This window comes from Merops nubicus, unplaced genomic scaffold (genome assembly GCF_000691845.1).
Source record: "Merops nubicus isolate BGI_N331 unplaced genomic scaffold, ASM69184v1 scaffold3027, whole genome shotgun sequence".
Taxonomy (NCBI): domain Eukaryota; kingdom Metazoa; phylum Chordata; class Aves; order Coraciiformes; family Meropidae; genus Merops; species Merops nubicus.
The window spans coordinates 17,293-30,630 of record NW_008618111.1 but is presented as its reverse complement, the minus strand read 5'-3'; the positions used below and the strand labels follow the sequence as shown (position 1 = coordinate 30,630).

At 44.8% G+C, this 13,338-nt stretch overlaps 2 protein-coding genes across 2 annotated transcripts; one reads left to right on the top strand and one right to left on the bottom strand.

The window, feature by feature from the left end:
• Positions 1–44: 44 nt before the first annotated feature.
• On the top strand, positions 45–575 carry MAD2L1BP (MAD2L1 binding protein; the record flags this gene model as incomplete). Its single annotated transcript, XM_008943318.1, has 1 exon — positions 45–575. A coding segment is annotated over one exon (531 nt), but the record flags the coding sequence as incomplete, so codon positions are not given.
• A 1,912-nt stretch (positions 576–2,487) lies between these two features.
• LOC103775848 (epoxide hydrolase 1-like) lies at positions 2,488–13,088 on the bottom strand. Its single transcript, XM_008943317.1, has 10 exons — positions 12,975–13,088; positions 11,575–11,598; positions 10,456–10,669; positions 9,578–9,758; positions 8,644–8,874; positions 8,148–8,277; positions 6,962–7,176; positions 4,135–4,243; positions 3,678–3,803; positions 2,488–2,723 (listed from the first exon to the last, which is right to left on the bottom strand). Exons 1-10 carry the CDS (start codon positions 13,001–13,003, stop codon positions 2,522–2,524), a joined length of 1,461 nt encoding a protein of 486 aa, XP_008941565.1. The 5' UTR covers positions 13,004–13,088; the 3' UTR covers positions 2,488–2,521.
• Positions 13,089–13,338: the final 250 nt, after the last annotated feature.

Sequence of the window (13,338 nt, the reverse complement as noted above, 5' to 3'; positions counted from 1 at the left end):
ACCCAAAGGATTCTATGATTCTAATCTTTTGTTTTGCTTTCCAGGATGGAGATGTAATTAAGAAGGCACCTTCTGTGGACCTGGCAAGCAAAAAGTGCCAGCAGGTGCTGATGGAGCTGGAAGGAGTGCTCCAGCACTTGGAAGTAATGTTTAGCTTGACACTGGTTCCTCGGGTTCTCATCCTACTTGGAGGCAACGTCATGAACCCTAAGGAGCTGTATGAGCTCAACCTGGAGGCTCTCTGCGAGGCCAGCGCCGAGGAGAGCCTGAAGCCTTCGCGCTGCGTCCGCAAGCTGTTCCACGCGCTGTTCCTGGCGGACGTGTTCAGCGAGCTGCAGGCTCTGCCCGCCACGGGCACCGCCGTCATGCTCCAGGGGCACCGCGACTGCGGCGTCGGCTGGTTCCGGCCCAAGCTCAACTATAAAGTGCCCGCCCGAGGGAGGAGACTAACTGTGAACTTGTCCTCTGCTGGAGACATCAACGTTAGTGCCTCGCCGCCTCGGCCCGTGACCCCGGCGTGGGAGGACTACGTCTGGTTTCAAGCCCCGGTGACGCTCAAAGGCTTTCGTGAATGAACTGTGCTCCGTAGAACTGTAACGGGATACTGAATAACCTTTGGTGCTGATTAAAGTGGTAATAACTTGTATCCAATGTAACCCTGTACTCTTGTCTATCTGAATCACTACTCCGGGGCATCTGCTGCATTCCTGTATCTCGACTGTGTTAATCTGAGTCTCCTGAACTGTTGAAAGGAAATGCCCCTTAAGGCGCCGCTGCACAAGCATACAGTGATTCTTTAGGGACCTAAGTTGTGGCACAGGAGAGGAACTAGTGTGTAGAGTAAAGCTTTTCTGCTGTGTACTTGCTCAACTGGCAAATGCTGGACCCAGTCTTCCCTCTCGAGTTTATTTCAGCCATTTCTTGGGTAATAATTACCACATTAGCTGGTTGTTTGGGACTCTAGATAATTTCCATGATTATTAATACACTTGGCCTTTACTGTAAAGGCCTTAACTGTTCCTAACTACCCTGTTCCTATCAAAGGAGACCTTTCCCTCCACTCTGATCAGGGCTAAGTACTCAAGTGTTTGCCCATCTATTTGATAAAGTTACATTTCCCCTGAACTCAAGGCCAGTTCCTTAATAATCTGATGAGGGGGACTTCTCAGCTACTGGGAGGTCTTGTGCTTGGCATGATCTTGTACTGGTGATGAAAAGAGGTTGAGCAGTCCTGTGGAGGCAGGAAGGCACACCTTCCTAATTATTTTTATTAACTTTTAGTACAACAGACCTGACAATGTTATAATTAAAAGTGAGCAGTTTCTGCTGTAACCCTCTTCAGAGGAAGTTAGGACTCCTGCCCAATATGCTAGTTAATTGTTATTTAAAACAACATAAAAAAACCTTAGTTTCTTGTTAACATTTATATCTTAGAAGTTTTAATGTCTTAAGATAAGATGTTTCTGAAATGTGAGGAAGAGGTGTGGGGAGTGTGATCAAGTTCAGCACTATATTTACCTGTTAAATTCCTGTTCTAAGTCAGTGTATTCCTTGGAAGCAGAATTTGAACCCTTTCTTCTGGCCTGGTGTCTAGTGCAGAGTCAGACAGGAGGGAAGGAGGGGAAGCCTTAGAACACTGGGTCAGAACTAGCTATCTGCTGGGGTCCTCTTCAGCCAGCTGTGTGTATCTAATGCAATGAGCTTAACAGCTCCCAGTAGTGCTCTCCTATTTGAAGAGAAACTGGAGGCTGCTTGCAGTTTCTTGCTAGCAAAATACGTATAATGAGGTGGTAAAAATCCTTTGAAAGGAGGGCAGAGCTTGAAGTCACCCTCTTCACTTGGTGTGTATTTTAACTTCGATCTCTTGGAATGCAATGAGATAAATACAAATTCCTCCTAGTTCTGTTTTGAGCTTGGAGAACACTAGGGGTGCTGTGTCTGCATTATTAACCATTAACAACTGTTTACAATGTGTAGTAGCTCCTAAAGCTAGCTCTAGGGGGAAAACTGCTAAAATGAAGACAGCTGCCTTATGTGCAGCTGCCCACTTGAATATGTAATCACAGGTCTCTTGAATGAAATAGAACTTGAACGTAGGAGTGGTTGTGCTCAGGAGACCAAAACCCTTTATACTTCCACCAAAGCTGCAATGGTAGCACTCAGGTATGTGAAGAAGCTTTTTAAGGGAAGCCTTAGTTCTGAGGAACAAGGGGCCAATTCCTTTCTGCTCTCTTCCCCAAATGAGTGTAATGTTCCTGCGTTAAGCTGTTTACATATTGTTATACTTGAACTATGAATGCAGCAGTTGTATGCTATGGTGCCAGGAATGAAAGAAGACAAGATGCTTTTTTTACGCTTTAGAGCTTTATAACTAAATTTGTTAATTTAGTATTATAATCATTATCAAAATAAAACGTTATTTTCTGTATATGATAACACTGGATTTATTTAATTCCTCAAAGTAAAAGTTCTGCTGGTAGCAGGGCAACTTGTTCCCATTGTGTGTATTCAAGCTGCAGGCTCACAGCTTTTCCACCTTTCTGACAAACTGCATGATGTCTTGTGCCAGAAGCTTTGGTTCCTCAAAGGCAGCAAAGTGTCCTCCACGTGGCATATAAGAGTAAGTGATGATGTTCTTGAAGACCTCCTTTGCCCAGGCCTGTGGTGTATGTACTATCTCCTGAGGAAAAGCTGCAATCCCTGTGGGAACATGCACTCCAACCCTAGAAGACATTAGGTAGCTGCATTTTTGAAAGAAGTCTTGGGGAGAGTCTATAAAAACCTTCTGACTCTGGTAACTGCCACAGTCAGCTGTAGAAGTTTCACCACAACAACCCCTTTTGTGGTCTGTACTCTGCTGAAGGCTTCACTTGTATTTGGATCTCCTTGAATTTAAGAATGTTACACCCAAAGATGCATAAAGCAGAGCCAGCTTGGCACAGAGCTCAATCTTGAAATGTTTCAGATTTTTTTAAGCTTACATTGGTTTGTAGTTCTGTGATGTGTGGCAAGATGCCACACCCCTTTGTGAAAGGCAGAAATGACCTAGCTCATGTTTACTTTAGAATTTATGGTCCCAGCATAACAAATGACTCTTTTGAGAGGAATGGTGAACTGCTTCAGTCTACAAAGAAAAAGACTCTTCTATTTGTATGATCAATCGCTGGGAAAATTCTGCTCAGCAGCATTTTTCTGGCCAGCCTCTTACAGACACCTTAAAGCCAGTGGCTATGAGAAGTTATTTGGTTTCAAATACTGCTTTCCAAATTGTTTGTGCTTAACAGTAGTAGTTCTTAGTTTATCCCCCAGTAAGCTGTGTCCTTCCTAATCCAGTTTAACCTTCTCTCTTACAAATACTCATGACTTTTTTTTTTTATTTTACTGAACTGAGCCACAGATCACATTTGTTTGGTGAATTAGTATAGAGACCTGTGTTCTGAACACAAGACCAAATATACTTTGATAAGTCTTCTGTGTTATCTTGGCAACAATCTACCTTGTATGAATTCAGGGTCGCTTTTCTTTTGAACCTATAAGTGTATTTATCAAAAGGAAATAAGAACTTAAATTTCTTTTTAACTAGTTAAATTTGCTGCTGTAAGTGATGTAAATGAACCGCATTTGTCTGTGTAAACAACCTCATCTGCAGATCTGTCTTACACCTGCTACTTCATTACCTGGCATGAGCAGTTAGACCAGGGTCCTTGGAGAAGTTCTCCTTGTAGAATCGCATGGAGGACACGATGGAGGACGTCACCCAATATATCATCACATTGGTCAAAAGCTCATCAAGAGTGTATTTGCTGTTGAGAGAGAAAGATGAAATTTCACTGGGAGCTGTGTTTCAATATGCTATATTGGACTCATGCCCTGAAGAACCGTCATTCCTCTTGGTCTCCACTTGTTCTCAAGGAGCAGATAAATAGGCAACCGTGTGCCCAGAGCAAAACTGCTTGGTGCTGGAGCAGTTGTTTGCAGGCAGTCTGCTACAAGTTTAAACTCCTACTTGTCACGTGTAATCTTTCATTCTTAAAACTCAGCTTTGACTGGCCAGTCTTTTATCTATCACCTTGTTAGTTATCATCACTCATTCTTTTAATGAGCCTTCTCATGGAAGAGCATCTTTTTTCTTACCTTTCCAAGCCTCCATCATCTTGATGCAGAAATGATTTATCTGTCCAGGTAGAGAATTTCTCCAAAATATATGCAGCAAGCCCCACAGGGGAGTCATTCAGTCCACAACCTAATTCAGGAGAAGAATGGGAGAGCTATTGCAGTTGCCTGGCAGTGCAATAGTTCAGTGGAAGTTAAACTGGACTTTCATGAATTCTTCAAAGGTTTTAGTGAAGAGCCTGTATATTACTAGCCCTAGTAGTACTTTATCCTTGATGTACTTGCCACAATGGAATTCTGGCTGTAACTTACAGCACTACAAGCTCAAGTAATTCCTGTACAAAAGAAGAAAGTTATGTTTGCTTCTTTGTAATGTGTGGCAGAAGGAGAAAATTCAGATGTAAAGGGATTATACTCTGAAAAGAAATGTCAAAGAAACTATTTGGGAGCACTGTCCTGCTTAGGATGGATAACCAGGACCCTGAGTGCTGTTCATCACTTTTTATCTAAGTGGAGTGTTGTGTATCTGTTATCTTTTCCTGCCTTTTGGGAACACTAACAAACATCACAAACACAATGGGTACGTGGCATAACGTGTCTGTATTCTTACCTGCAACAGAGGGGTGGGCATTACTCCAGCAGTGATGGAGCCTTGCCTCAGGAGTATTCCTGTGCCATACCCTGGGCTGCAGTGTTATGATATGCTCAGTGCTGCCTGCTCTCAAGCGTATTTCAGTGGGACTTTAGCACTGAGTGACTTTGTAGAAGATGTTGCCCAGTGTGGTCTCAATTTAACAGTGGACAAGCTAAGGCAGAGTAAGTTTGTGCATTGACACAACACTTTCCTTGCAGTGGCCTACGGTGATCTGCTACAGATCAGTCATGTAAATGCTTTTACCAGCAGTGGCTAGGCAGCCTAAAATGTGCCACCTAGCACATGGCCCATCTGGAGATGAGCATTTTCTGGGCTGAAACCTGTCTCTGAACCACTGTATCCAGCGTCTGTGGATTAGATCCTCAGAAATACTAGTCTTGTTTGCAGCCGAGTAGTCATTCAATCTGTACCACTGTCATCTCAGCTTGTGGTGACTGAAAATACTTTGGCTTTGCTTTAAAACTGCCTAATGAAAACTAAACTGGTAAACTGAGAAGTAGAGAAAACATTACACCCCCACCCCTCCTTCACTTTCTACATTTTGCAATTTTAGTATGCTACAAAATCCCTGCTCTTATTTTTCTGGGTTGAAAAGTTCCAGACTATATATAGTGCTTGTACAGAAGCTGCTTGGTCACTTCAGTCTTCCTTTTCTCCCCTTCCTGTATTATTCTGATTCTAAAATATATTTATGAAACAAGGTGAATAAGTGTGCAACAGATTCTAAATATCAATTTAGTGTTTTATCTTAGTCTCTTTTTACTTTCTTTAAGCATTTGTAAGATTCTTCTAAACTCTGAGCTGGCCGACATTTCATAGCACTATCCGTGACTCATGGATTCTCTCACATGGCAGCAGTCAAACTAAAGCCAATTGTGATTTTTCTTACTCTACTTAAATTGCTTTGAACTCTGTTGACATCCATTTTTATTGGCCAGTTTAATCAACCAGTCACTTAAATGTTTTTGCAACTCTCTGCAGTTATCTTTAGATTAAACAAAACTCTGGATAACTGTCAAGTTTTCACTTAACCATTAACTTTTATCTGTAGAAATATTCGGATCATGTTAAAACATACAGGTGCCAGCACAGATTTTTGTGATATTCTCCCTTCCCTGGAACCTGCTTACTTATTCCTATACTTGGATTGTCATGCTAGCTAGTTATTAATCCATGAACTTAATTCTTTTCTTAAGGCAGTTTAAATTCTTTAAGAATACAGGAGGAGGAACCTCAACAAAGCTCTTTTGGAAATTAAATATGTTCCAGTACCGCATCCTCAGCTCTTTGATTCTGCCAGAGCTCTGATTTTTGAAGCATGATTTCCCAGTGATATCACCTGTAAAGCAGTTCTCCTCTTTAAAATAGTTGTGCTAGTTTTCTCATCAGAGACTAGACATACTGATTTTTTTTTCTAGGGCTACCTTCAATGTTTGGCTCTTAAAAAAACCCAAAACAACAAAACAACCCCACCCTGGTATCCTCTTTGTCTCCTTTCACTTCTGTGGTATTGCAATCCATTCAAGCAACAGACTAGGCATTAGTTGGTGTTTCAGCTTGAGTTTCTTATTTTTCAGTGGATCACCAAAATGGGTTGGCATTCATTCTACAGCCTCCACATCTGACAGCTCCGCTGCCTTTGCTGGTGAAGGTTTATTTCAATAAAGGAATACCCTATAATCCTCCCCAGGGGGGACTGATGGAAGTAATTTAACTTGTCTGAGATGGCCATATCATTCTTCAGACTCGTTATCTACTGGCACCTTAACAATGTCAGGCTTCTGGCGTTTCAGGTGTTAGGGCTGCATCTATCTTTCTGCAAGTTTGACATTGCACTTGCTTATGATTTTTTTTCTTGGTTTTGTCTACATTTATTTCTAGAAGCTTCCATCTGAGGACCCTGTGCATTACTTTAAGAAGCTTTTTGTAAAGGGGTTCTTTCCCCAAGAGAAATGGCATGCCATTTAAAAGGCCCTGAAAATTTATATTTAGTGTCTCCATCTTTTTTTAAGCTGCTCCTTTTAATGTCTAATGACCATGAAAAAGGAAGTTATCTTGTCCCCCAATCTTGCATTCAGTCACCACAACTCATTGCTTCTCAGATAAAAGTTGGCTTTTGTTCAACTCTAAGTTTTTATATACTGTAAGTGCTTAGTGTACAAGGTACATAATGTTACAGAGAAGGTTCGTTACCTGCAGTGTCTGGTTTGGTGGCTTGGATGTGTAAGTATCCAGACTCTCGCAGAAGGTCATACACATTCTTCTGGATGAAAGGGTACATACGTCGAGCATCTTCCCTAGTGAGGCCTACAAGCCATGGTACATAAGCCCCAAGCATCACAGAAATCACCCTTCTCAAACCTTGTTTGCCAACGAAGATGAGGTTCAGATGAAGCCCTTTCACAGATCTAAAATTGAGTTAATGAATGGAAGGTTAAATCAAGTGATTATCTGTCACCAGATTTTTTATAAAATTAGTCTGACCAGAGCTGTGGTAGAAGCATTTCACTGAGAAAAAGACCTAAAAACCCTTCAGGTTCATCATGGTTAAAAAAAAATAATTATGGGAGTTAGAAATGGTACTGGTGCCACCTCCATCCAGCTGTGCCACTGGTATAATGTTATCTTTAGGTACTCAGTTTCTGGATGTGACCTATCCAAGCTGATAGCTCCAGCTGTTGATCTGGTGTTACGCTGTGCTGTAGGGAACAGGCTGTGTTGGGTATTTTCCAAAAAGTTTGAGTAGATCACATGTGGCTACAGTGCTTTGGGTGCTGTGAACCACAACTGCTATTGGGAACAGTGAGCTGCTCAACCTGCAATCTACATGCTTTAAGAGCTTTCCCACTTTATCTGTTCTCCAACCTAAGTGTGGCTGTGGTGCCTGCTTTACCTTAAATGCTAAACCGTGACCTATGATGCCATCTTCTAAGGAAGGCATTGTGTTTCTCTTCCAATCAGTCTCAACTCTGCATTTTAGATAGGAAAGTCCTGTATGTTGTGGTACTGTTCAGCTGCTGAAAGGCTGAGCTCCTTCTCTCCTTTTCTCCCTGCTAACTTAAATTTATCTTCTTTCCGATTCAGAACGATGGTTTGTATCCTAGAGGTCTCAAATCAAAATGCAGCAGAGTTTACTTCCACAGCTAGTGAAAGAGAAGCCAAGCAGCACTGAAATTTAGGAACTGTGAGAACTGCACCAGTATCACTGCAAAGCACACGAATACAGAGGAATGCACAGGGGTGGGGATGTCCCTGGAGGAAACAAAGCAGAAGGAGATGAGAGGCAGGGCAAACAGAAGGCAGGACCAGGACCATGGAGCTAGAAGGTATGGTAAGAACTGGAGGTGGCTTTTCTGCACTGATTCCGTTTGTTACTCACCGTGGCAGCATCTGGGCCATGTTTGTGGTAATACCAGATCCCCAATCTCCTCCCTGTACATAGTATTCCTTGAAGCCCAATCTGTTCATCAGCTTATGAAATATCCGAGCAGTTGCTATGGTGTCAAAGCCTGTAGGTAAAGATAAACACAGGAGACCTGTTTGTCCTAGTGTTCATCCCCTGGCCAAAGATCACAGCCTCATGGGCTGTGTGAAGGCACAGTGTGCTATGCTGCTCTGCCTCACTCCTTGGCAATAATGTGAACACAAGATGATAGAAATGCAGTGGAAAGTGGAGAAAGCAGAAAGCAGACCCAGCTTCCAGCTACCATTTCCTGCCAAAATCTCCACAGGCACCTCCAGAGCCTCAACCACATGAATGTTAGTGCAGAGTCAAGCATCTGGATTCACAAACTGCAGTGCCCAGCGGGACTGGGGATGGATGAGGGGTTACTGAAAAAACCTTGTGATTCCCACAGAGCCCATTCCTTGCTTACCTTTCTGGTGTGGTGCCTCTGAGAAGCCGTAGCCTGGAATGGATGGGCAGATGACCTCAAACACCACATCACCCTCATTCAGGCCATGCCTGGCTGGCTCCGTGAGCAGAGGAATGATCTTGTAGAACTCATAGAAGGAGCCAGGCCAGCCGTGGACCATCAGCAGAGGTTGAACAGCTCGGCCGTGAGGGACATAGGAGGGCTTCACGTGGATAAAATGGATATCGAGCCCTGCCACACATCCAAGACAGATAAATTAAACCTCTAGTTTCATCACAGGTTCTGCCTGGGTCTCTGAAGGAGAAGGTTGGCAAAATTGTAATTAGCATTTGTAGCAGACGTTATACAATCAGCCCATGGCAAGAAGATGCCTAGTTGCAAGGGGATGCCTGGTATTGTACCTATGTCTCCTCTTTACGTACAGGCAGAGATATTGATCCCAGCCCCAGGTATTGAGGTCACAGGAGATTGAGCATGTATCTCCTGAGGACGTGGTCTCACAGTATATAAGTAGAGTTGCACTTCAATGTATAGCATAATGCAGGTAAGGCACATGCGAAAACATGACAAAATTACAAAATACATGGGTGATAAAAAGAGAAATGTGAAAAAGTGGTGGTGGTAGTTATTCTAGCCTAAGAGTCGGGGTAAATTTTACAATTTTAAGGCAATACCAGAAGAAAACCTCATCATTAGTTAGAACAGATTCAGAACCAGATGAAGCCCATCTTAAAGCAGACCTAATGTTATTGTCACCGTGTAATGGTCTTAATCTCTAGACAGTTATTAATAGTATAGCCTCCATTAGTGACATTTCACTCATGTCACTAAGCTGTGGTGCAGAACCATTGTCTTAAAGACTGTAACCTTTTAAACCCCCCCTTCTGTTGGTGCATTTCAAAGTAAGACCTGCTCAAGCCAGAGACCCTTTCACCTTCAATGGTGGTTTTAAAATGCGGGTATTTGTTCAGGACTTCCACTTGCTTGCGCCAGTCGAACTGGTTCCTCCAGTAGGCCACCACCTTCTGCAGGTAGCTGGAGTTGAAGCCGTAGTGGAAGGCAGCCCCTTCCAGCGGCGGGGTGTAGCGGGCCTGCTCCAGGCGGCGGTGCAGGTCCTGTGGGGGGAGGACTCCTTGCGAGCCTGGCCACCTGCCCCTGCCTGCCCTGTGCCAGGGCTGGCATGGGCGGGGCTCTCCTGGCCCTGCTGGCTTTTATGTCGCTCTCTGGGACACCACAAGCCCTCCTGAAGCGGTGCCATCCATACTCTGCATGACCTCCTGAATTGCTTATATGGGGAATATATTTTTCTACAGGTTATCAGTTGCCCTAGGGCACCCAGAGGTACCTGGATCCTACAGCTGCCCTCTGCTAGTTGCAGCATGCAAGGACAGAGGTGCTGCGACTTAGTCAAGACTCCATCCCTCTTCACCCTTCCAGCCCTTCCCTCTGTGGAATCCCCTCAGTCCTACCCCACCAGTGCTACTGCTGTCACAACACCCTCTCTGCTCCACCATTTGGAGACCCACTGTCAAAGTCTGCTGCTCAAAGCCTGAGCTTTCCACAGGAGCAGCACCAGGTTTCGTGGAGGGTCTGTGGTCTTAGAAAGTCTTTCTGGGACCTTGCAATGAATCCAAACTCAAATCCCACTCATAAAGGAGCCAGAGCATCATCTAATGGAGTTAGGTAGCTGTGCTGGCATATATAAGTGCACTGCTATCACCCTGAAGACATGACCTTGAAGCAGTAAGGTGGGTGATAGACGGGCTCCACCTTGCGTTTTTCTGCCACTCCTTACAACCCAGCCACTGGTACCTCAATTTCTTTGTCAGATGTTTCAATCTTGAAGGGACGGATACTTTCATCTTCTTTCCCTTTTAGGGGTTTTTCACCTGAGCCCCACCATCCATCGCCCATTTCAATAGTCTTGATCTTGTGCCTAGACCTCAGCCAGTAAACCAGCATCCCTCCAACCCCCAGGGCGCCCGCAGAGACCAGGACTGCATTCTTCTGAGAATATTCAAAAGACCTGGGGAGGCATAAAGTTGTATTCAACAACAGAAGTGTCAAGAGTAAAGGGACTATGCTGAGGCTTGTATCCACATCAACTGAGCCTGAGCTGTAACAGATGCCTATAGTTCCCATGGAATCAGCAGCAGGTGAGGTGATCTGTTATTTTTTAAGATCACAGGCAAGATGGCAGGGTTACATCTGCAAGTGTTTTTTAGGTGCCCCAAGTCCTTGCTGATCAGAACTTCCTGATCATAAGGCTTCCTTTTCCCTCTCTTTGTGAACATGTGTGCCCTGAAGCACAAGGGTCAATAGGATATGGGCCAATCTGTTTTAAGGCAGGTACTGAAGTGAATGGTATAGTAGCAGCTGGACTCCTTCAAGAATAAAAACTTCACAGTCAGAATGGGCTGAGGAGCAACAGCAGGAGCAGAGACAAAGGTCTTCAGCTGCTGGAGACAGCTGGATGTACTGGAGGTGACCCTCTTGGCAATTAGCTCCCCTACAGATTCTATCATCTTTTAGGGCAACACTGGGCCTCTGCCTAGTGTTCCATGGGTAAGGGTTTCAGTTGTCTGCCTGGTGTCCCTGTTTCTGTTCTAGACAATAAAGTTTCAGACTCTCTTGAGGTGTGGGAGCTAAGTCACCAGAGCTGGTTTTAATAGACATACAGCATGTTTGAAGACTGTTGAAACACTTGAGCAATCAGTCCTAAATGCAATGTACCTTCCTGCCCCTCTGATCTGTGCCTTAAGCTCTCCAGCTTCCCTTGGTGTCTGGGGCTATTGTAGGGGGCTCCAATGGGACTGTGAATGAAGATTTTGTTGTTGTTGTCATCCAGGGTAGGGAAGGGACTATGCTGTGCCCCAAACAGGGTGCTAATAAAAAACTGAGGCCTCAGCACAGAGAGGCTATTTCACTCACCTGGTCCGGGACAAGATGCACTCCCTAAAAAAAGAAAAGAAAAAAACAACAACTCCTTATAGACTGATAGTGTTGTCTGGATGGTATCAACCCCTGGGGATGGAGCAAAGAATGTCACCTGCCAGCACTATTTACTGCCCAGCCATGGAATCACAAGGTGTTTAGCCACCCACAACCATCTGCCATTATTTTTCCTACTTTTTGGATGAGACAGAAGGAGAGGTGCTCAGAGAATCACCTCTTCATAAAGACACAGTGGTTTTGGGCTGTGTTTTAGCCGGGATAGTTTGTTGCCATAATATTCCCTCCTTCAGCACAATTTAGATAAAGGGTACTAAACAAGCGGGTAGGTATCCTTGTGGTGTTTCACCCTACAAGTGGCTGTGTTACTTCAGCCAAGAATACAGTTTATTTTGACTGCTGTGTAGCAATAGGTGTACAGCCTTGGCAGGGGACTTTCAAGCTCAAGGGTTATTCTGCTGCCAGCCATGTGATACTCATTGTGCTACAGGGCTGGCATGAGGAGAGGCTTGTGGGACCTTTCCCTGTTCAGAGTTCAATGAGCTGCAATACCTCTGCTACGTCTAACTACTCCTGACTGGATACCAAGCTTTTAGGTCTCATCTGCCTCCAATAAAGAAAGAAAACATCCTCCTTGGTTCTCTTTCTGCCTGGTAGATTGTCTTGTAAGAAAAGCACAGTCTAAAATTTAGCAGAATTAGAAGTGACAAAGGCAACTCTTGTTGTTCTGCCTTGTGGAAGGTCAGGGAGGTGTTTGGTGTCATAATTCCGATACCTTGAGAGAGGGAAAAAAAAAAAAGAGGACATGAAATTCCATGAAAAACCATGTCTGCTGGGTGTTTCTTTTCACCTGGTATCGTTTCACATCGCTGCCTGTGAGGCAGAACGTGGTGCCTGTACTGGAAACTGCAACAGTCACCAAGGCAATTTGGTAATGGTCTCTGAGTCAGCCTATGTGTGATCTTTAAGGAAGTATGTCCTTAAACCACTCCCAGACAAGGAAGAACAGAGCTCCCAAAAGCAAACAGTGTCAGCCTCCACCTCCCCTGGAGTCTGAGCAGCTTATGCAACAGGTAATAATACCCCCATGTATATCCCTAATATCCCTTCTGGAGTCTAGTGAGCCAGAGGCATGAAACCAGACATTATGGCCATAGCACAAACTCAGCACTGCTGACAAAGCAAGCATGTCCCAGAAGCAGCTCTCCAAGTAACACAAAACAAGGCCCAGTCTAATAAAACCCCCTCGCCACCCATGCTCAGGAGAACTCAGCCGCATGCTCCCACCCTCCAGGGCTCTGGTGACTTTGCAGGGGCTTTCTCCCACCCCAACCCCAGGGAGCCACGCCTGGAGGGCCTTGTCTCCGAGGAGATCTCACCAGGCGTTTGGAAGGACGTCCTGCCACATGTCTGCTCCTGTTCTCCCGGCTGCTGCTCCGAGCGAAGCAACCCAGGTGTGCCCTGTGCTGGCTTTCTCTTCGGCAGTGCCGCTCTCTCGGTGGCACCGCGGGTTACATCGTTCACTAGTGCCACCTATGGCCTAAGGGTGCACCTGCAAATCAAGCTCAGGAGAGGCAAATGCGAAGTCCTGCGTGGGAAGGGAATTGCCCTGTGCACCAGCACAGACTGGGTGCCAAATGCAGAGTAAGCAGCTCTGTAGAGACTGGCCTGAGGTCCTCAGCTGAGCCTGAGTCAACAAGGTGTCCTTGCAGCAGAGGCCAGCTGTGTACAGGGCTATATGGC